Source organism: Lissotriton helveticus, chromosome 10 (assembly GCF_964261635.1).
Source record: "Lissotriton helveticus chromosome 10, aLisHel1.1, whole genome shotgun sequence".
Taxonomy (NCBI): Eukaryota; Metazoa; Chordata; class Amphibia; order Caudata; family Salamandridae; genus Lissotriton; species Lissotriton helveticus.
Window position 1 is genome coordinate 305,720,188 of NC_136071.1, and position 23,685 is coordinate 305,743,872.

Genomic DNA, 23,685 nt, shown 5'->3' on the forward strand with positions numbered 1-23,685 from the left:
TTAGGATTGTTGACTTCATCCCATATCCTACGTGTTAGTTCCAAACCTTTGAAGTTTTCCCATTATTCAAATGCATTCTGGGTAAGATTCGGACTTTTTATAGGGGCCAACATTTTTTTCCATTTTCCAGGGTTTTTGTCATAATTGTCTTCACATAATTCCAGAACAACATTTTTACTTGAAATTATTTGGCCTAGATGCAGATTACTAAAACTTTATATAATATTTTATAGGAGCCAAGAACATTTTTTTTTTAATTAGCTCGTGAATATTAGAGATAGTTAGCCATCTTTCTGTCAGACGGAAGTCTGATATTTTCCTAAACCCTGCTTTGGCCCATTTTTGGACTATTTCCAGCTGTGATTTATGTCCTGGTTTTATGACAAGTTCTGACAGAGGTGTAGTAGCATTAATATGGGGAATAGTGTATCTTCTAAAAACATCCTTGCTTTTTCAAAGATATATTCTGATAATGTCTCTTAATCCAGAAGATCAGGATGGGGATGAGCTCTTTAAGGTGTTCGCAAGATGAAGAGTCGGAAGACTTAACCATCAGACGTACTGGCATTGTTGACAGCGATATAACTGGGGCAGTTCCACTTAAACAGTTGCTAGAAGGGAGGTCCTCAATGGTTGGGGGAACTCTAATGGAGTATGTGCTAGACTCTTATGTGGATTCGGTAATGATTAAGGAATATCCCCTGTTTGTTAAGCCTAAGCAACCTTCTGACACGGATCTAATGGTCTGAGAGAAGTTTCAGTTTGTTCCTTCATCACCTCCTTCAGTCCCAGCTGCCTCTCCGGGCAGGGACTTAATATCCCTGCAACCAATAGCAGAAGCCTCACAGAAGCCCTCGCCTTTGGCGTGTGAACAGGTTGACTCAGTTGGTGCAAAGGAACCCTCTGCACCGCTCCTAGAACTTTCAAGGGAAGACACGGTACAGGAAGGTACACCCATAACTATGCAGTGGGATTTTAAAAGTATGCTCAATGTTATTCTGGACGACATAAGGGATCTTAAAACTACTCAAACTACAGAAATAGCTGCTCTGCATGCTTGGCTCTCCAGAATTGAGGATGCTATGGCTCAGATCCCTGAAAATCTGAGAGAAGACGAGTCTAGGATTTCGCAGTTGGAGGATCAGGTTACTCATATGCATCAAAAGGTGGATATGTTCCAGAAACAAAAACCCACTATAAAAAACAAACTTGAGGAGTTGGAAAACTATTCTCGCCATCCTAACCTACATAGCACTGGGGTCCCAAAGGGACGGGAGGGCCAACATGCACTTCAATGGGTTGACTCTTTCAATAAATCATATGTCTTACTTGAACATTCTGGAGATTTGACAATAACAAGAGCGCACCGAGTACCATCATATCAGCCCCCCAATTTAAGGTTTCCACGCAATATACTTGTTAACTTCGGGGATTACCGCATTAAGGAGCAAGTCTTAATGAAGTCAATAAAACCCCGGAAGCTTGTTTCCTTCCCAGTATAAGAATTGGCTTGGTAGTTTGGTTTGCCCTGTTCCCATCATGCACTGGGACAGGAACAGACTAATTTGCATGTAGCCAGGTTCTGAGCTGGGATGGTGCAGTGAGCTAAAAAACGGTGATGGATCAAGCCCTGATCTTTGGACTGGGTAAGAGTGGTCTGCTTAATTCAGACACTCTGTTCATCACCACCCCCTTTTCTGAACCATTTTGTCCACCATAAGCGTGGAAGGGTATACTCAGATGTGAGTCCCTTGCTCATTGCACCATCAGGATTCAAGCAAGCCGGGCCACGACGGCTGAAATGCCAGAAACCGGTCCCCGGAAGCTTGTTTCCTTCCCAGTATAAGAATTGGCTTGGTAGTTTGGTTTGCCCTGTTCCCATCATGCACTGGGACAGGAACAGACTAATTTGCATGTAGCCAGGTTCTGAGCTGGGATGGTGCAGTGAGCTAAAAAACGGTGATGGATCAAGCCCTGATCTTTGGACTGGGTAAGAGTGGTCTGCTTAATTCAGACACTCTGTTCATCACCACCCCCTTTTCTGAATCAATAAAACAGCAACAGTTTTCATGCCTGATGTTCCCCTGTGTTGCATATTTTCTGACATATCAGCAACCGTTGCCAGGTGGAGGAAAGAATTTGCAAAAATGTTTCATCTGTTTAAAGCCCAGGGTGCTCAAGCAATGATTGGACAGCAATCTAAGCTGAAGGGGCTGGTCAAGGGGAAATTCCACTTATTTGGGGATGTTTCAGAGGCACAGGACTTGCTTCAACAGATTTCTGTAAAGTGTTGATGAATAATTAACATCTGGTGGGAGGTTATATAATACGTAACAGTTACTCTTAGTCCAGAGGATTAACATCCCCTGTTGATTTGGAAATGCTGGGACAGCAATATAAGGATATAGTGTACCAAGGGAGGTTGAGTCGCTTGTGCCTGGATATTCTGTTTTCTTTTTAGTCTTCATGGCATTTTTCTTTTTTTTTGCTTGTTCTTTTCATTGGTTGCTTTCTTTTCTCTGGTTTTCCCAGCGTAGGGAGGGGTGGGGGAGACTGGCCACTGTACACAGGCACAGTGTCATGATGCCAGGCTGGCTTGGGGGGTAGAGCAAGTTAGGTGTGAGTGGGAAGGTGAACCACTCACCATAGCTCTGGATGAGGGGTGATTGTGAGGGTAATACCGAGGGGGGGTTGGTGGAGGTCTAGCGCAATAGGTGTGTTGAAATGAGATCCAGTGTTGCAACTGTTGTTAAGATCCGCATTTGCGACTACTGTTACATGCACAAACATGCAATGGTTAGAGATTCAAAATGTAAATTTTTTGCAATGTATACTTGGATTATAAGCGGCCCAGGAGCATTTAGTTCTGGTTTCAATTTTAGAATAGGTTTGAGTAGACAATAATAAATAAAATCTTGAAGGTAGTCTCGTTCAACGTAAACTGACTCAATATCAAACGAACTGTGGGCCATTGAATCTTGGAATAAAACTGATTAAAGAAGCGATACAAATGGAAGGTGGCGTTGGGTGACCTGTATGGTGGGGTTAAGATGCCTAATGTTTGTTAGTATCTGTGCCCCAGTTGAAGACAACGCCACACCTTATGAAGAGCTATTTTAACCCTTAATACTAAGTATGGGTGAGATACTCTTTGGGAGGACTACAACTTTTTGCAAAATCTGAAATCGATTCCTCAGTTAAAACAAAAAAAGCACTTAAAACCAAAAATGTTTAAGGTAATCCAAAATTATTGTAAAATCCTGGAATTATTTGATCCCTAGAGGGCAGCTTTCCCCATGAAAGCCATGCATACCTGTTATTCCGGAAGATTTTACACCTCATCCCAGATAGATTTTTTCCTAATCTCTAAAGCTTCGGTATTCAATACCCAACTAATTTTACCCAATGGCTTTTCAGACCACACAATGATTGCTCTCGAGTTTGAGATAGGGAAAGCCATAGTACATCCTAGGTGATGGGTTTTTGATAAGCAATGTTTACAGGATGATGAGTGGGTGCAATTTTGCAAAAACCAGATTAAGGAATTTCTGGTAATAAATCCTAGGACCACTTACCCCAGCATTGTATGGGATACCTTAAAATCTTACATCCGAGAGCTGGGGACAAGTAAGGACACGGGCAACATCTGCAAAAAATAGATTACAAAAGCAAATGCTAGACAGAAATGTACAGCATAGTTATGAAAGCTTTTTAAGGAATCCATCGGTGTCTAATAAAAGGAAACTTGATAAGGTAAAACAGGCGCTAAGCGAAGCATATTATGCAAAATGTGAAGCAATACATTGTGCCCATATGCAAAAAATACATGATAAAATAGTTATTGTTAATGGAGACATTGATATGTAAATCGCTTCTAGGCATGTCGAAATGCCTGGTTGCCTTCTTCAGACTCACTCTAATTCTAAAAGAATGCTACATGAACTAAACAATATTGACACCGCAATGTTATTTCTATTCACATCTGAGATATCACTTCATCTTTTCTTTGCTGGTTTTCTGCATTCTGGCCTTCATCCTCTGATCCATTTCGCACAGGCAGGGTCTAAAAGAATAATGGTGATATGTCAGAAAATCAGGACACAGCAAAAATGCTAATGCATGTGAAAACCACTATAAATAGCTAAGAAATAGGAATGCCTGAAGTAAGACGTTTTTATAGCTTTTATCTAGACAACTGATAAATGATTTAATATGACTTTTTCTATAAATAAATTGATGTATGTATCCGATAATCATGTTGAGCCTTTTTTAAGAAGCACTAAATGCAAATCCATGTTTTAATTGTATACCATTTGCCTACATTGACAAACAAAACGAGCTTCAGACAATGTTTGCTCCTCCATTAGCATGTCTATCAAATTTGATGATGATGCAACATTTAGGATAATACTGAAAACACTGCAAATTGTGTTTTCCTTTACTTACATAGCACTTTTTGTGTGCCAACTAACAGAAATTAGTCAAACAAATCAACAGCAAGGCTTAACCAGTTTGTATTTTAGCATGATGTTGCTTCTGATGGTCTCGTTTTTGACTAGTTTAGTGACCTGTGGTGTTCTTATGTACTAGTTGTTAATCTTCTTTTGTAATAAAAAACCTTAAAATCATCTGAAGACTGCTGGTGAATACTTTACATTACCGTTGCCTTAAATCACAATTGTATGCTGCTTTTCAAACACATGTTGTATGAAACGTTCCTTTTGATGTAATTGCCGCTGACTTGTTTGCTTTTTATGGACCTGAACTACTTGAACTTTTTACCACTAGGCAATGAGGAACTGCCAAACAGTGTATGTTTTCCCCTGAGCTCAGATAACAGGTTGGATGGTGTAAAAGTTATATACTTTGGTCAAGATTTACTAGCCACAATTCAAAATGCTAGTCGAGATTAACAAAGACCCGCAAGGGCAGATTTGTGGCGCCTTGCATGGCTTTGCATCAGGTAGCCTCTCATGCATCCACATATGTGTTTTGCCACAAACCCAGATTTACTAAAGACAGTAAACCTGGGTTTGTGCCAACATGCTTCACCTACATCAGAGAGCCGTTTTACCATGTGTGCTGCATTCTGCAGCACACAGATAAATATGCCTCTAAGGATTGTTCTTGTGCAGGCAGGTGTACCTTCCTGCCCATTTGAATGCTAAATCTGCCAATAAATAAGGTAGTTGTGACTGCTCTTCAGAAATCGTGCCCCTGCTGTAGTTGGTAACTTGTGCAGTGCATACAATCATGCTTCTTTTTAGCTTTGGCTTAGGGAGAACTAGAAACAGAGATCTCACGACTCATAAGGGATTGACAAAAATAAAAAACTGTGAGCTTAGATTGAATTTTGTATTTTATCTGTAACAGGATTTTTTTTTATAAGGTTGATATACATAATTGCTGACTTCGGCTGCCTGGATTGCTCCCTACGGTTAAGCATTAATTACTTTTCTTCACATTTCGCTCAAGTCCGCGAAAGGTTTGAGGAGGTATAGTTCTCCCAGCCCAAAAGACATCTGCTGCTCTGCTCCCTTTTTTTCTCACAGTCATCGATCAAGAAAAGAATATCATTGATGAGATACCTATGCAGGTAAAAGAAGTGACAATTGGAGGCTGCCTTCTGCTTATGGAACATCTTAAGTTGAGAAGGGTGCCATTTATGCCAGGTCCGCTCATGAAAAGAACACCCTGCCTTTTGTGTTTGCCACTGTACATCATAGTGGCAAAGCATCAGTGGATCCTTTGAAGTAAGCGGGTCAAATAGAGAGGCAGTCACCATATTGTCTGAAAGGGATAACACAGCACTGATAGTAAGGGGCGTGTTTCACTTTGATCATACAACAGTTAGAAGAGGTAGGCTTAGGTTAGGGATAGGAAGCAGGAAGAAAGATACCCAGGTATTTGTTAAACTGCGAAATGAGACCTTGAGGGATTTAATTTTCCATAAGTCACATGAAATGCTGAGAAAGATAGGAGAAGATTGTTTTGGAATTCTAATATCATCATCACCAATTCCTTATTTGGTTAAACAAATAACGATAGAAGGTACATAAAATCAATCAAAAAACATAACAGCAAGTACAACCTAATAATATTAGTTATGCTAAATTAGAAAAAGAAACAAAAAACCATGCAAACATATGTTAAGGCACATGTCAAAAAGAAACCTTCAATGAGCACAAAATGTGAAGCCCAATCTGCATTTGAGCCTTTACAACAAAAGTTGCTGTACAGTTTTCGACATAAAATAGATCCTCAAATATTCAAGCCAGTGCAGAAACCGCAACTAGGTCCGCTATGCTCTATTTATGGCACAAGAAAATGATGCTTATTTACTTACTTATTCATTCAAAATTGTGTTCGGGCAGTTGAACTGTCAGTGATCTGCGCCAGTGAGGTGGAATCATCAGCAGACACAGAGTCATTTGACCAGCTGCTCTGCGTCATCAACCTGACGCCTCTCGTGGGGTAGGTGCATCGGCTTGGACTGCTGCCGCCGAAGGTACCATACCTCCCCAGCCGGTCCCACGGGAGCAGACTGCGAGGTCCGCCAGGGAATCTTTTAGGGTAACTATACTGCAGCAGGACCGATTGGCCTGCACCCCGGTATTATTGACTAAATAAGGTCGTAAACCTATCTGCAAGTTTTGACCCTTCACTTAAATATTTTTCACTGTGTGGTACCATCTAACTAGGTCCTGAAGAATTGCCACTAGGCATGAAACATGTCGACCAATAATTGAGGGTAGTAGTTAAGTTTACTCTGATAGTTTTAGGGTAATTTTTTCTCCCCTCATACACCACCACCCTCTGTTTTTAACCAAGGGAGTCTACCATGGGAATAAAATTAGTGTGTGGACCGACTCACCTTTTTTAATCCAGCACTCACATCACGACCACACTCCCCAGGCCCTCTCACACGCATGCACCATATGGCGGGAACAAAAGATCTCCGATAAAGAGCCCCGGTTTCGGGAGCCCGTCAGACATTGCAGCGCCAGTCTGACGAGGAGCAGAGCCCATATGATGAAGCATGACACCTAGCTTGCTGGGTGTGTGAGGGTTCTAGTTCCAACTAGGGGATTCCCCCCACTTACTAGCACACACACCCCTCTCCGTCACTCTTCCCGGGGAACTTTGTACACCCCTTTTGTGCCACAAGTCTTTGGACGAGTACACTGGACCCCGTAAAATATTGTCCTACCCCAGTTCCCCCCTTTTGTATTGACAGAGTCATCAACAGTCTGTCTGGACCCAGTCTCTAGATTGAGATCAATGTTTGGTGAGTGATGGAACACATGTCAGAAATGAGAGGACTCTCTCATAAGGGACTTCTCAAGACTCTGGGCAGCTACTATGTGTCCTCTGGTGTTGGGTATGGCAAAGGCCTCAGCCTCAAAAGGAGCATCCGACTTTCTTTTCATGTGTTGTCTGACAAGCACGCAATCTCCTCTTGTAATGGTGACATCTTTTACATGACATTGTCTGACAGCATAGCTTTTTATTTTCTCTTTGTGACCAAAGTGCTTAGTATGAATGTTTTCCTCATTCTTTGATCTGAGGTGGTCCATTGGGGCAGATTGGTTGTTATGGCTCTTCCAAACATGACAGTGGCAGAGCTTTCCCCTGTCATTGAGTGAGGGGTCGAACTGTAAGCTCGAAGAGTAGTGTTTAAAATGTTTTGAGGTAAAGCTTCTCCAATGCAGCACACTGAACAACCTTCTTTAAAGTGCTTATGAACCGTTCTACCAGACCATTGGCCAGGAACCAAAGAGGACTAATTGTTTTATGCTTTATATTGAGGTGATTTAGAAAGTCCCTTAATTCTTGACTATTAAAAGGTGGGCCGTTGTCAGATTTTAAGACTTTAGGTACACCCCATGTCATAAAGATGTCATCTAATTTTTTAATAATCTTTTCATGTGTAGTGGATAAAAGCCCTTCTACCAATGGAAAATGAGGAAATACTTAAAAAATGACTAAAATATGATGTCTATTCTCAAGAGAACCAAAGAAATTATTAGCAATTCTCTCCAAGCATGATGTGATAATTCTGACATGCTCCAAGAGTGCTGAATAACTTGAGATGAAATACAGTAGCATGTATGACAAATTCTTTTTCAACCCTTTCTTCGAGGTAAGGAAACAAGACTTAGTCACAGAGAGCTCTCTTTGTCGCAACTGTTTCTTGCTTTCCCTCATGTGGGATGTATGATGGTACAACGCGGTATAAAACAGCGCAGACCATCACAACGCAGGTTTTACAACGCAAGGTTTTTTTTTTAGAGTTTTATATAGCGCGAACTTGAACCGAACCGAATCAGTTATCAGAGCGCTTTACATAGCACCAGTTACTTTCATTTTTTAGGCACGGGGAGATTAAGTGATTTGCCCAGAATCACAGGGGTTTTTTGGCGTCGTTACCGAGACTCGAACCGAGTTCCCCAGGTCCGAGGTCGAGCGCCTTAGCCGTTAGTGTTTGCTGTGTCTGTGCAGAGCAGGTTCTGGTAAGTCTAGCTGTCTCTGCCAAGTGAGTGGCATTGTTTTACAGTATATAGGTATTTGTGTGCTTTAAATTGATTGACTTTTCACTGCAATTTCTATATGCCAGTTGTTTTACTTTTTGTTTGATAAAGCCACACTTTGTTTATTACTTAATTTACATAGTGTCGGGTATTGTTGACTTGTTTGGTTAATTACTTTTCTTAGTAGGGATTATGGCTAGCCACAGGATGAACACTCAGTAGGTTGTTGGTATGCCTTTCGATTCTTCCTCTGACCATGATTATGAGACTGACTCTGTATCTGAAGCAGAGGAAGAAGGCCAGCATTCTGGAAGTGAATTTTCTGACCCAGTGTAATCTTCTGATGATGAAGTATCTCTCAAGGTGGAAGAAGTGCCTCTTGTAAAAGAGGACACTGATATGGGAATAGTGCAGCAAGAGGCTTCTGGATTGCAGCCTGGGGCTGCAAAGCTTCCCATTGGAACAGCTGAACTCTGGGGTGACCCAAATATGGTGCACCCTGCATTGCATGCCTTCAGTGGTATCGTACAGTGTAGAGTGAATACTGAAAACATTTTGTACATACATTTCTTTCAGTTGTTTATGTATGATGTATTTTTGGGTGAGATTGTTGACAAGACTCATTTGTATGCTGAACAATATTTGAGGGACATCCGTGCCAGACTTAAACCCCACTCTGGAGCTACCCAGTGAGCTCCCACAAATCTGGACGAGTCGAAGAAATTCTTGGGTTTCACTTTTTTGATGGGCTTGATAAAGAAGCAATAGCTGTCTCCATATTGGTCTACTAGTCCCTTGAGGTAATGGCTATATTTCCTGCAACCATGAGTTGTAATCAGTATTTGCTTCTTCTTTGGATGCTGCATTTTGTTGATAATGCTTTAGCAATGCCACTAGAGCAGCCTGATTGTGACTGACTTTTAAGATTTGGCCTGTCCTTGATCACTTTGTAGATCAATTTTCAGAGATCTATGTTGCAGGGAAAGAAATGGCTGTGGATGAGTCTTCCAAGGGCCTATTGGTTTTAGGCAGTACATTCCTAGCAAGAGGGCACATTATGGTATTACGATATATGCTGTCTGAGATAGTACTGGATATGTCTATGATTTTAGGGTGTACACTGGTAGGGATGGAAGTATCAACCCCCCAGATTGTTCGTCCACTTTCAGAGTTACAGGGATAATTGTGTGGGGACTTCGTAGAGGACTTTTTAACAAAGGTGGCCATGTATACGCAGATAACTTCTACACTGCTGTGGAATTGCTCAGGGAATTTTTAAAGTGGACATTGTTGCTTGTGTCTCAATCCGCTCTAACCGCAAAGGTTACCCAAAAGAGCTTGTTTGTAAAATACTTGCGAAGGGACAGTGCAAAGCCTTACGTAGTGATGACTTTCTGCTATTACATTTTCTGACAGGAAAGATGTCTACCTGCTGACTACCATCCATTATGAAAACACTTCACCTGTGACTGTTTGGTGTGAGTCTGCTGAAGTCAGCAAACCTGTGTGCATGTTAGACTACAATAAGCACATGGGTGGTGTAGATAGAGTAGATCAAAGGTTGGAAACGTACACTTCTGTTTAAAAGGCTTACGTTTGGTATGAAAAGTTGGCTATCTATTCCAATTAGCAACCTTCAATGCTTTGGTTGTATTTAAGGATTTTTCTCTAGAATCAAAGATGACTTTTGTTCAGTTTCAGCCGTCAGTGTTGGGCAGCCGTGCAGTAGTGGAACAGGCAAGAGTTCCTACAGTGGCAGTGTTGGAAGATGTGGCTAGATTGAAATATAGATAGCTACCAAATATATGAGCAAGGAGATAAGTGGTCAATATTAATCACAGGTACTCCATTTGAGTAGGAAAGCCCTCACACACCGACCTAGTCAGTGTCATGCTTCATCATCGGGCCCCACCGAAGAGACCGAGTGTCTCTTCGGTGTGCTGCGACGCCAGAAATACTGCGGAGCTGGTCGTGTGGGGAGGACGTGTTGTGGAGATTGCTAAATTAAAAGTGACTGAGGGTATCGAAAAACTTTTAATGAATGATCCCTAAGACACGAGTAAGTGGTATATGTGTCTGAATTTAAAGGCCAAGGTTTTTAGGATATTGAATAAATTCAGCTAAATACCACAAGTTTATTAAAATCAGTCAACATGTTTCTGCCTTATCTGTGGTATATATTCACCATGGCATTCTTCAGGACTATACCCCGGCGGTATGGACACTCTAATAGTCCACCCTAACCTGGGGACGTGTAAGTGAAAAAAGGAAAAGTGAAAAAAGTGCTTAAAAATTAGAAGAGCAATTGCTCATTCCAAAAAACCCAAAAATTCAAGGGTGTATCAGCACCTGTAAAAGAAAATGACAAAGACAAACAGATAATGACATACATACGATTAGTTTATGTCAGCGTAGTCTTATTATAGTGCTCATAAGATGGTGGCAAACCTTTGTGTGCACACATAATAACTGATATCTTATGCACCATCCAAATAGCCCCTAGGGGTATTATACATGCTAAGAGGTGAAGTGCTAAAGGTGATTAAAAAACTACTATGGTAGTGCTTTGGGATAAAAACGCGGTGTGGATTCTCCATGAAGAGGGATCAATTTGACCAAACGGTCAACCGAACGCGCACACTGAAGCAAAGCGCTCTTAAACACCTTTACCGGCCCCGCTCACCATCGTCGGGGTCCGGTTCAGAGGATTCTTGCAGGTTGATAAGCGGGTTGTGAGCGCAGAGGGCGTGAGTCTGGATCACCAGCGGAACGCCATTCACAATGACCACAAGCTAAGTACCTGTGTGTTGGTTGGGTTCTGTTGACATGTACCTCCTTTCTTTTCCTAGGATGTGCCAAGCGCGCTCCAATCCTCCTCCCGAGACCCATGGTGCTAGTAGCGCCCTGTTTTAAAGTGAGATTTTCTCCATAATTACCATCCTAAGGGGACACCGACCGTTTGGTCAAATTGATCCCTCTTCATGGAGAATCCACACCGCGTTTTTATCCCAAAGCACTACCATAGTAGTTTTTTAATCACCTTTAGCACTTCACCTCTTAGCATGTATAATACCCCTAGGGGCTATTTGGATGGTGCATAAGATATCAGTTATTATGTGTGCACACAAAGGTTTGCCACCATCTTATGAGCACTATAATAAGACTACGCTGACATAAACTAATCGTATGTATGTCATTATCTGTTTGTCTTTGTCATTTTCTTTTACAGGTGCTGATACACCCTTGAATTTTGGGGTTTTTTGGAATGAGCAATTGCTCTTCTAATTTTTAAGCACTTTTTTCACTTTTCCTTTTTTCACTTACACGTCCCCAGGTTAGGGTGGACTATTAGAGTGTCCATACCGCCGGGGTATAGTCCTGAAGAATGCCATGGTGAATATATACCACAGATAAGGCAGAAACATGTTGACTGATTTTAATAAACTTGTGGTATTTAGCTGAATTTATTCAATATCCTAAAAACCTTGGCCTTTAAATTCAGACACATATACCACTTACTCGTGTCTTAGGGATCATTCATTAAAAGTTTTTCGATACCCTCAGTCACTTTTAATTTAGCAATCTCCACAACACGTCCTCCCCACACGACCAGCTCCGCAGTATTTCTGGCGTCGCAGCACACCGAAGAGACACTCGGTCTCTTCGGTGGGGCCCGATGATGAAGCATGACACTGACTAGGTCGGTGTGTGAGGGCTTTCCTACTCAAATGGAGTACCTGTGATTAATATTGACCACTTATCTCCTTGCTCATATATTTGGTAGCTTTGTATATGACCGGACCTCTCTTCTTTTGTTGTCTGATACTTAACTGGGGTGTAAGAGAGTGTCTCTGACCTTCCCTTCCTCTCTCTTTGTTGATATATATAGATTGAAATATAACCATCAAAAGGGGGAGGTAGAGGAAGAAGGTATGAGGCTCGCTGTGGTATCCTTCTCTATGTTTACATCTGTATCTTACTCATTGTAGAATGTTATTCATAGAATCTAATGATGTAGTTATGTTATGATTCTAAATCTGGTCAGGACTGTGTCAGTTGCTGCCTGCCTGTGTTTGCTGTGGATGAGATCCTTTCCTCCTCTTATAAGAATAAAGAAACCTTTTTATTCAACCTACAATTGGGATGTACTTCTTCACATTGGCGACGAGGACGGGATAAAGGTTCCCTACTACTTTCAACATTCGTTTTGAAGAAGAACAAGGAAAATTTTCTTTTGACAGAATATTCTCAAACGGATCTCAACACCAAGCCTCAACTCAAGGTACTTTATACTACATGTATAGACTCTGAAACTCTGCAACATAACAAGATTTGACTTTATTCCACATTACTTGGCTTTATTTAATGTATTTTCCTTGAGGCTTGATAGTGTCTGTCTGCTCTTCACTAAATTTAAAAGCAGCAGACTTCTTTGTCTTTTAAGACAAGTCTTAGCGGATTTTTGTTTGTTATTTGCATAACCATATGCATAAATATAGTCGGATTAATGACTTAACTGCCTACAGGGTGAAACCCTAATCTACGGAGTGAAACACTGAACTGAAGCGCTAGACTGAGTGAAACGCCAAACTGAAACGCTAGTCTGCCGTGTGTAACGTTAAACAGCTGGGTTCTGTAGTTAAATAACTTGGTCTCTGTTGCCTGCCGAACTAAGCTTTAAACTATCTGCCGTGTGAGGATCTGAGCAGCTGGGGTCTTTTCAATGTTTATATATCGTGACTGCACATTTACTCTTCATGCGTTTTAAAAATAAATAATCACCGGCATCTGCACGCTCGTCTTGGTCACGCTCCAATCTCCTCGCTTCAGCCACGCTCTTGTCTCTGTGACGCTCCAAGCTACGCTACTGGATCCTTACGTCAGTGACGCTCCAGACTACGCTGCGTTTCAGAGTTTCTACCTTGCGCTTCACTAACATCACAGTGAGCCTTCCATGACAACCCTTGCTGTCCTTGGCAACCAACCCGTCTAAGTATCTGTCTTCAGCGGCGCTTCGTTTTCACAAATTCATTTACAGCGCCGCTTCCTGAAACGTCACATGGCATATTAAAAAAGGTAACAGCGTTTATTTTGCCAACTTCTTCGTGGGATTTAAAGACTTTTACTGGACAATTACTGAATCTAAGCCCATGGAAATCTTACCTGCGCTGACACACTCAGCTCCTTGATGCGCTGACACACTCAGCTCCTTTGATGTGTGCAGTTGAACTTTGCTTTTAAAATACTTTTTCTTCGTGAGATTTAAAGGCTCATATTACTCTCACATACTCATTTTCTTAGTGTGTGTTCATATACTTTTCCTTGAACCTTATGCTAATAACTTGTTTTCTTAATACTTAACTCATCTTTTATTTACAGGTTGTGCTTATACTTACTATAATATTTAATTCATTAATATTTTGATACTTGACGTCATCTTATTTGCAGGTTGTACTTGTTTCTTGTTTCTTTTATATTTAATTCATTTTATTTTAATACTCGACGTCATTTTATTCTTGCCTATCCCTTTTAATATTTCCTGCTGAGTTATGCAGAACGTTACGGCTGCGCCTTTTTTCCTTTCGAAACCAGGGGACCCACCCATTCGCTGGTCTAAATGGAAAAAAGTATTTTTAAACTATGCAAGGGTATGTGGTACTTCTCTTTCTGCAGAAAGGAAGTCTGCACTTTTAATGCACTGCTTAGGCTCTGAGGGGCAAGAAGTATTCGAACATTTGCCTGAATTGACTACTGAAGAAGCGAATAATTTAAATGAGTTTGAGGTCAACATTAAAAAACTGGATAAACACTATTTGCCAAAAGTGAGTACCATCTTAGAAAGGTACCACTTTGGCAGGCGCATGCAGAAAGATGAGGAGTCTATAGAGACTTATGTCACGGCTTTACGTAAATTGGCTGCCACTTGTAAATTTGAAGGTACTTTAGAAGAAAGATTACGTGATCAATTCATGTTAGGTTGTTGTTTAGAAAAAATTAAGGACGAATTGTGGCAAAAAGATGATCCTAATTTAGATGAAGTCATCGCCATAGCCAAAAGACTAGAGCATTCTGATGCATGCGTAAAGGTTTTTAAGAAAAAAAAGGAGATATCTGAAGAAAAAGTCTCGGTGGTTAAAAAGAATAAATCCCTAGAGAAACCAGACCTGAGATCAACAACTAGAACCTCTAAGAAAGTGTCCAGTTCCACTCCTTCCTCTTCTCATAATTTTTCCAGAACCTTTGCTAGTTCAAGACTAAAATGTTTTCGTTGTAATGCCTTTGATCATTTAGCCAATGATAGGTCATGCCCTGCTTTGTCTTCTAAATGTAATAACTGTGGTAAGGTAGGGCATTACTCAAAGGCTTGCAGGTCCCAAATGATCAAAAAGAAAAAACAAGTGAAAGAAGTGTTGATTGATGATGACTCTGACTCTAATTCAGATTACTTGCATTGTGGTGAGATTTCTCTATTTGATGAAGACTTTGATCCTGATTCGGATGAGTTACACTGTGGTGAAGTATCCTTATCCGAAAAAAAAAAAATGTAAAGGTGCTGTTGATGTGGTACGCATTGATAATTGTGAAGTCAAGATGCTATTTGACTCCGGGGCAAAAATTACTCTAATACCCGAAGTTTTCTTTGATGAGAAACTTTTTGGAAAGGTAAAAGTTTTTAAACCTGACATAAGACCACTGGCCTATGGGAGAAAACCTATTAAACTTGTGGGTTATTTCAATGGGCAAATTGACTACAAGGGACGACTTACTGCAGGTAAAATTTACATCTCATGCAGGGGGGACAGCATTCTAAGTTGGTTTCATCAGGCGGACTTACATCTCGCTTTGCTTCCTGGTGAGAATCCTTGCATCGTTCTAAGAGATATAGAATCTCACTCTGGTGACAATTATCCCATTTTAAATGATGTGTCTCCATGTACATCTGGCTGTAATGTAGTAACTGTTCAAAAAACTTCTAATTTGAATAAAAGTGAGGGGTCTTATCCTGATTGGCGAAGACTATTCGAAAGTGTCTTTAGTGACAAGCTTGGTTGTCTTTCTGGTTATGTTCATAATATTGTTTTGAAGACAAATGCAGTCCCTGTGGCATGCAAAGTGCGTAACGTTCCTTTAGCTATGCAGGAACCTATGCGGTTAGAGTTGGAGAAACTTTTGAGTGATGGAATCATTGTGAAATCTGAAGCAAGCGAATGGGTTTCGCCTGTCGTTTTAGCTCGTAAACCCTCAGGCGAGATTCGTTTTTGTGTTGACCTTAGGGGTCTCAATAGAGGGGTCGTGGCAGATACATATCCTAATATCAATACAATGTTAACTCAGCTGGGCGATGCCTGCATGTTCTCCACTCTTGACCTGAGGGCGGCATACCATCAGGTGAGGATTGATGAGGCATCCATGGGTTTCACAACCTTCATCACACCCTTTGGCACATTTAAGTTCACTCGCCTACCTTTTGGCTTAATCTCTGCAGCCTCTGTTTTCAGCGAGTGATGGAGGATGTATTGAAGGGTATTACTGGAGTTAAAATCTATCAGGATGATGTACTAGTGTTTGGGTCATCACAAAGTGAGCATGATCTAAGAGTTAGATCTGTTTTAGAACGTTTCGAAAACAGAGGTTTGACTTTAAGGGAAAACAAGTGTAGATTTAATTTGACTGAAATTGACTATTTAGGTCACTGTTTGACTCCTGATGGTGTAAAACCAAAAGATAAGTTGGTGAAGACTATACACAGCTTGCCTACGCCAAAGTCTAGAGAAGAGTTGGTTACCTTTTTAGGTATGGCGGAGTATTATAATAAATTTGTGCCGCACTTTGCTAATAAGACTTCTAACATGAGAGCTTTGTTGAAAAAAGGGATAAAGTTTTCGTGGTCTCAGGTATGTCAAAAGGAGTATGAACTTGTTAAACAAGATTTAAGTCTAGCTCCTTCTTTACAAAGTTTTGACGTTAGTAATGATTCAATTTTGGTCACAGATGCTAGTTCTCGTGGTTTAGGAGCTGTGCTCAAGCAAATGAGGGATGGGAAAGAGATTACCATCTTGTTCCTGTCTAGGTCCTTAGTTGGTCCAGAGTTGTCATATTCTGTGATTGAAAAGGAAGCTCTTTGCATTTATTGGGCCATCAGGAAACTGAAGAAGTTTTTGTGGGGTAATTCATTCGTGGTTCACACAGATCATAAACCGTTGAAGGAGGTCTTTTATAAAAAAGGATTGGATGCCATTTCTTCACGTATTTGTAAATGGGTTATCGCCCTCCAAGAATTTGAATTTGATGTGAGGTACTTACCTGGTGTGAATAATAAGGTTGCGGATTGTCTCTCTAGATTGGTTGTGGAGCAGAATGACCAGAACGCTTCATCATCTGAAGATTCGTGGGAGATTGATGAGTTCAAGGTGTGTGAGATTGTTGAAGGAATTATCCAAGAGTGTGATTGGAGAGATGCCATGGATACAGACTCTGAGTTACAGGAAGTTTGTAATTTGTTGAGTAAAGGGTGGCCATGTCTTAAGAATCTGAGCGATAGTGCCAAGAAGTACTGGAATGTCAAGGATGAGTTGTCCTTAAAGGATGGTTTGTTGTGGAGAGGCACAAGGCTTATTCCACCTTCTTTGATTAGGGAGAAAATTCTTCTCTTGGCCCACCAAGGACATCAAGGCATATCCAAAACCAAGGAGAGGATACGGTTACATTTCTGGTGGCCAGGTATCGACCTTCTTGTTGAACGGATGATTCGTGACTGTGTTGAATGTAGCTCCTCTGACAAGGTTTGCAAGACAAGGACACAACCAATGGTTATGAGAGATACGCCTGTGCGTTGTTGGCGTGATGTTGCCTTGGACATCCTAGGTCCCATTTCTTCTGGAAACTCTCAACGGTATGTGTTGGTCATGATGGATATGTTCTCACGCTGGCCGGAGATAAAAATTACCCAAAATATTGAGACCAAGAATGTTGTAAAATTTTTACGTGATGTTTTTAGCAGGGAGGGGTTTCCTGAAACTATCCTTACTGATAATGGGGTACAGCTAGTATCAAAAGAAATGGAAGATTTCTTGGCTAGTAAAGGTGTTAAACACAAGCGTTGTTCACTTTACCATCCGGAATGTAACGGAATGGTGGAAAGGTTCAACCGCGTACTTAAAGAATCTATTCAGATTTCTAAAGATCAAGGCTCAGATTGGAAAAATAACCTTATGGAAAGAGTTATGGTTTATAGAATTACACCACATTCCACCACAGTTGAGATCCCTTTTGTACTTTTTCGAGGTCGCACTCAAAACACTTCTATATTTCAGACTTGGATGACGAATTTAGGGGTGGAAACAAGTAATCTTAACAAGGGCCCAGATTCATTGAAGCAAAAGGTGAAGTCAGAACTGAGAAAGAAGAATTTTGATAGCAGACATGCTGTTGCTCTTACCAAGGTACGTGTTGGAGATCGGGTGAGAGTTCGCCTCCCACTTAGATCTTCAGGGCCAAAGTTTTCTTCTCCTTTTTTTTGTCACAAAACTGTTTCGTAATGCTGTTAAGCTAAATGATGGAAGAATTTGGAATTTGAATCGAATTGCTTCTTTTTCAGGTCCTACTGAGAAGTATACAACAAACAGCAATTTGATCAATAAAAGGGTCCATCTGATGCTCCTACCAGGAGAAGCACACGTTTAGGCCGTGTTCCTACTGCTCTAAATGATTATATTTTGAAATAGCAATTTTTTATTATTATTGTTGTTTTTTTGTGTTTTCAGGGGAAGGTGTGTGGTATCCTTCTCTATGTTTACATCTGTATCTTACTCATTGTAGAATGGTATTCATAGAATCTAATGATGTAGTTATGTTATGATTCTAAATCTGGTCAGGACTGTGTCAGTTGCTGCCTGCCTGTGTTTGCTGTGGATGAGATCCTTTCTTCCTCTTATAAGAATAAAGAAACCTTTTTATTCAACCTACAATTGGGATGTACTTCTTCACACTCGCCCTCCAAAAATATACTTGATAACTAAAGAGAGTCCCTCTTGTCCTAAGTGTAAAGTATTCTCAAACCCACATGTGGGAAAAGAAAATACCCCTCACCCACCAGGGTTGCCCCTTGGTGGCATGCTTCATCATAGGGTTCTTCCCAAACTAGCTATGGAAAGTGGCGTGTTGTGACCAACGGGTACATGGGAATACTGTTAGTCTTGGAACCTAGCCAGATCAGAGAGGTATATAGGAGTGTTTTTTATTTTTAATAAGGTTAAAAATATCTGGGTAGTAGAAAAGTATTTTTTAATAGCACCTATAGTCAATATAATTAAAATAAGGGGACAGTGAGAGGCTAATGGGGTCATGTCCCTGAGTTTCTTTGGTCAACTAGTTTCAAGTCCTACCCCAAGAAGTTTCATCAGGACCTATGAAAGTTACTCTCTGTTACCCTCCTTCAGTCATGGAGATCACAGTGTTCTTAGGTAAATGCAACATTGAATATACATCTATTCATATACAGCACCTAATCGGTATGTCCCTTTGTAATATTTTAAAAGTCTCATTAAGGCATCATGAGTCCAAAATGGGGGGAGGAGGGATGCCTGAAGTCACACGTTCCTCAAGGCTACTCCTTTACTTTGGGAGAGAACCATGCCCCCATGGCTCCGATGTGATTTTTTAGCTAAATTTAAGGTTTGTAGGACATTCTGGGTAAGACCACGTTGGGGGATCCACACAAGCCACACTTCTCTGGACTTCCACAGGTGTCTAGTTTACAGAAATGTCTGGCTTTGGCAGGTTTCGTTAGATGGTCCCAGAGCCTGAGACCAAAAATGCAGGTCACTCTCTTGCAAAACCAGGTAGTTTTGTATTAGATAATTTTGATGTCTCCACGGTACGTTTTGGGCTGTTTTCTGTCATGCGCACTAGGGCTACCCACACAAGTGAGGTGCTATTTTTATTGAGAGTCTAATGGGAATGCCAGATGGACAGTCGTTTGTTGCTCCTTGCAAATTCCAGAACTTTCTATTACAGAAATGTGAAGAAAATGTGTTTCTTTTAGTCAAAGTTTGAGTTTTGAAAGGGATTCTGGGTAAAAAAAGTGATGAGAGCGGTGCAAGTAAGCTAACCCTGGATACCTCTAAGTGTCAATTTTTATTTTTAAATGTACTAGTTTGCTAGGTTTCCTGGCTGAGCAAGGGCCAAAACTCCACAGCTAGGCACATTGCAGTCAGTGATAGGCAGCCTTGCAGTAGTGGAACAGGCAAGAGTTCCTACAGTGGCAGTGTTGGAAGATGTGGCTAGATTGAAAGATAACCATCAAAAGGGGGAGGTAGAGGAAGAAGGTATGAGGCTCGCCCTCCAAAAATATACTTGATAACTAAAGAGAGTCCCTCTTGTCCTAAGTGTAAAGTATTCTCAAACCCACATGTGGGAAAAGAAAATACCCCTCACCCACCAGGGTTGCCCCTTGGTGGCATGCCTCATCATAGGGTTCTTCCCAAACTAGCTATGGAAAGTGGCGTGTTGTGACCAACGGGTACATGGGAATACTGTTAGTCTTGGAACCTAGCCAGATCAGAGAGGTATATAGGAGTGTTTTTTATTTTTAATAAGGTTAAAAATATCTGGGTAGTAGAAAAGTATTTTTTAATAGCACCTATAGTCAATATAATTAAAATAAGGGGACAGTGAGAGGCTAATGGGGTCATGTCCCTGAGTTTCTTTGGTCAACTAGTTTCAAGTCCTACCCCAAGAAGTTTCATCAGGACCTATGAAAGTTACTCTCTGTTACCCTCCTTCAGTCATGGAGATCACAGTGTTCTTAGGTAAATGCAACATTGAATATACATCTATTCATATACAGCACCTAATCGGTATGTCCCTTTGTAATATTTTAAAAGTCTCATTAAGGCATCATGAGTCCAAAATGGGGGGAGGAGGGATGCCTGAAGTCACACGTTCCTCAAGGCTACTCCTTTACTTTGGGAGAGAACCATGCCCCCATGGCTCCGATGTGATTTTTTAGCTAAATTTAAGGTTTGTAGGACATTCTGGGTAAGACCACGTTGGGGGATCCACACAAGCCACACTTCTCTGGACTTCCACAGGTGTCTAGTTTACAGAAATGTCTGGCTTTGGCAGGTTTCGTTAGATGGTCCCAGAGCCTGAGACCAAAAATGCAGGTCACTCTCTTGCAAAACCAGGTAGTTTTGTATTAGATAATTTTGATGTCTCCACGGTACGTTTTGGGCTGTTTTCTGTCATGCGCACTAGGGCTACCCACACAAGTGAGGTGCTATTTTTATTGAGAGTCTAATGGGAATGCCAGATGGACAGTCGTTTGTTGCTCCTTGCAAATTCCAGAACTTTCTATTACAGAAATGTGAAGAAAATGTGTTTCTTTTAGTCAAAGTTTGAGTTTTGAAAGGGATTCTGGGTAAAAAAAGTGATGAGAGCGGTGCAAGTAAGCTAACCCTGGATACCTCTAAGTGTCAATTTTTATTTTTAAATGTACTAGTTTGCTAGGTTTCCTGGCTGAGCAAGGGCCAAAACTCCACAGCTAGGCACATTGCAGTCAGTGATAGGCAGCCTTGCAGTAGTGGAACAGGCAAGAGTTCCTACAGTGGCAGTGTTGGAAGATGTGGCTAGATTGAAAGATAACCATCAAAAGGGGGAGGTAGAGGAAGAAGGTATGAGGCTCGCCCTCCAAAAATATACTTGATAACTAAAGAGAGTCCCTCTTGTCCTAAGTGTAAAGTATTCTCAAACCCACATGTGGGAAAAGAAAATACCCCTCACCCACCAGGGTTGCCCCTTGGTGGCATGCCTCATCATAGGGTTCTTCCCAAACTAGCTATGGAAAGTGGCGTGTTGTGACCAACGGGTACATGGGAATACTGTTAGTCTTGGAACCTAGCCAGATGAGAGAGGTATTTAGGAGTGTTTTTTTTATTTTTAAAAAGGTTAAAAATATCTGGGTAGTAGAAAAGTATTTTTTAATAGCACCTATAGTCAATATAATTAAAATAAGGGGACAGTGAGAGGCTAATGGGGTCATGTCCCTGAGTTTCTTTGGTCAACTAGTTTCAAGTCCTACCCCAAGAAGTTTCATAAGGACCTATGAAATTTACTCTCTGTTACCCTCCTTCAGTCGTGGAGTTCACAGTGTTCTCAGGTAAATGCAACATTGAATATACATCTATTCATATACAGCACCTAATCGGTCTGTCCCTTTGTAATATTTTAAAAGCCTCATTAAGGCATCATGAGTCCAAAATGGGGGGAGGAGGGACGCCTGAAGTCACACTTTCCTCAAGGCTACTCCTTTGCTTTGGGAGAGAACCATTCTCCCATGGCTCCGATGTGATTTTTTAGCTAAATTTAAGGTTTGTAGGACATTCTGGGTAAGACCACGTTGGGGGATCCACACAAGCCACACTTCTCTGGACTTCCACAGGTGTCTAGTTTACAGAAATGTCTGGCTTTGGTAGGTTTCGTTAGATGGTCCTAGAGCCTGAGACCAAAAATGCAGGTTACTCTCTTGCAAAACCAGGTCCTTTTTTTTAGATAATATTGATGTCTCCACAGTACGTTTTGGGCTGTTTTCTGTCATGCGCACTAGGGCTACCCACACAAGTGAGGTGATATTTTTATCAAGAGTCTAATGGGAATGCCAGATGGACAGTCGTTTGTAGCTCCTTTCAAATTCCAGAACTTTCTATTACAGAAATGTGAAGAAAATGTGTTTCTTTTAGTCAAAGTTTGAGGTTTGAAAGGGATTCTGGGTAAAAAAAGTGATGAGAGCGGTGCAAGTAAGCTAACCCTGGATACCTCTAAGTGTCAATTTTTATTTTTAAATGTACTAGTTTGCTAGTTTTCCTGGCTGAGCTAGGGCCAAAACTCCACAGCTAGGCATATTGCAAAAAAGGGTCAGTTTTTAGTGGAAAAATGTGATGTGTCCATGTTTTATTGTGGTCCGTTTTCTGTTGCGGGATCTAGGCCCACCCATACAAGTCAGGTACGATTTTTATAGGGAGACTTGGGGTAATGCTGCATAGAAGGAAGTTTGTGGCTCGCTTCAGACTCCAGAATTTTCCTGCTAGGCACATTGCAAAAAAAGGGTACATTTTCAGTGGAACAATGTGAAGTGTCCATGTTGCGTTATGAGGCATTTCCTTTCCGAAGCACTAGGCCTACCCACACAAGTAAAGTACCATTTTTATCAGGAGACTTGGGGGGATGCTGCACAGAAGGAAGTTTGTGGCTCCCCTCAGACTTCAGAACTTTCCATCTCAGAAATGTGAGGAAAATGTGTTTTCTAAGATAGATTTTGAGGTTTGCAAGCAATTCTGGGTGGAAAAAAACCTGGTGAGAGCCACACAAATCACCCCATCCTGAATTTTCCTGTGTGTCTACTTTTCAAACATGTACAGGTTTGGTAGGTTTCCCTAGATGCTGGATGATCTAGGGCCCAAAATCCATAGCTAGGCACTTTGCAAAATAGGGTACATTTTCAGTGGAAAAATTAGATGTGTCCATTTAGTATCTTAGGCTGTTTCCTGTTGTTGGCACTACGCCTCCCCACACAACTGAGGTTCCATTTTTATTGGGAGACATAGGGGAACACAGAATAGTAGAAGTGTTATTACCCATTGTCTTTCTCTGCATTTGTGCCTTCCAAATGTAAGACAGTGTGTAAAAAAGAAGTCATTTTTCAAAATGCCCTCTAATTCACATGCTAGTACGGGTACCCGCGGAATCACAGATATGCAATTAACCACCGCTTCTAATCTAAACTCCATAACTTGTTCCCATTTTGGAAATATATAGGTTTTCTTTATACCTAATTTTCACTCTTTATATTTTACCAAATGGATTGCTGTATACCGAGTACACAATGGAAAAACCTTGGTACGGTGCAGCTCAGTTATTGACTCTGGGTTACTTAGGTTCTTAATGAACCTACAAGACCTATATAGCCTACCAACCAGAAGGGTTCAGATGATGTAACAGTATACTGCCATAGTTAGAAGAAGTTACAGGCGAAAACGTAGGCACATGGCTGCCCAATCTTACACCAAGAGCCAACACTGACCCCAAAAGTGAGAATTAGTCTTTATGAAGTGAACAGAGGACCCCATGTGTTCCTATCATCAAAGAAAATACCCAG

At 41.1% G+C, this 23,685-nt stretch overlaps 1 protein-coding gene across 1 annotated transcript in view; it reads right to left on the bottom strand.

Moving 5' to 3' along the window:
- Positions 1-471: 471 nt before the first annotated feature.
- Positions 472-23,685, bottom strand: part of LOC144783766 (uncharacterized) — a 51,041-nt gene continuing 27,827 nt past the window's right edge. The window contains exon 3 of the mRNA XM_078662458.1: positions 472-4,063. Coding sequence (XP_078518584.1) covers positions 4,032-4,063 — 32 coding nt within the window. The 3' untranslated portion in view covers positions 472-4,031. The remainder of the gene's footprint in view (positions 4,064-23,685) is intronic.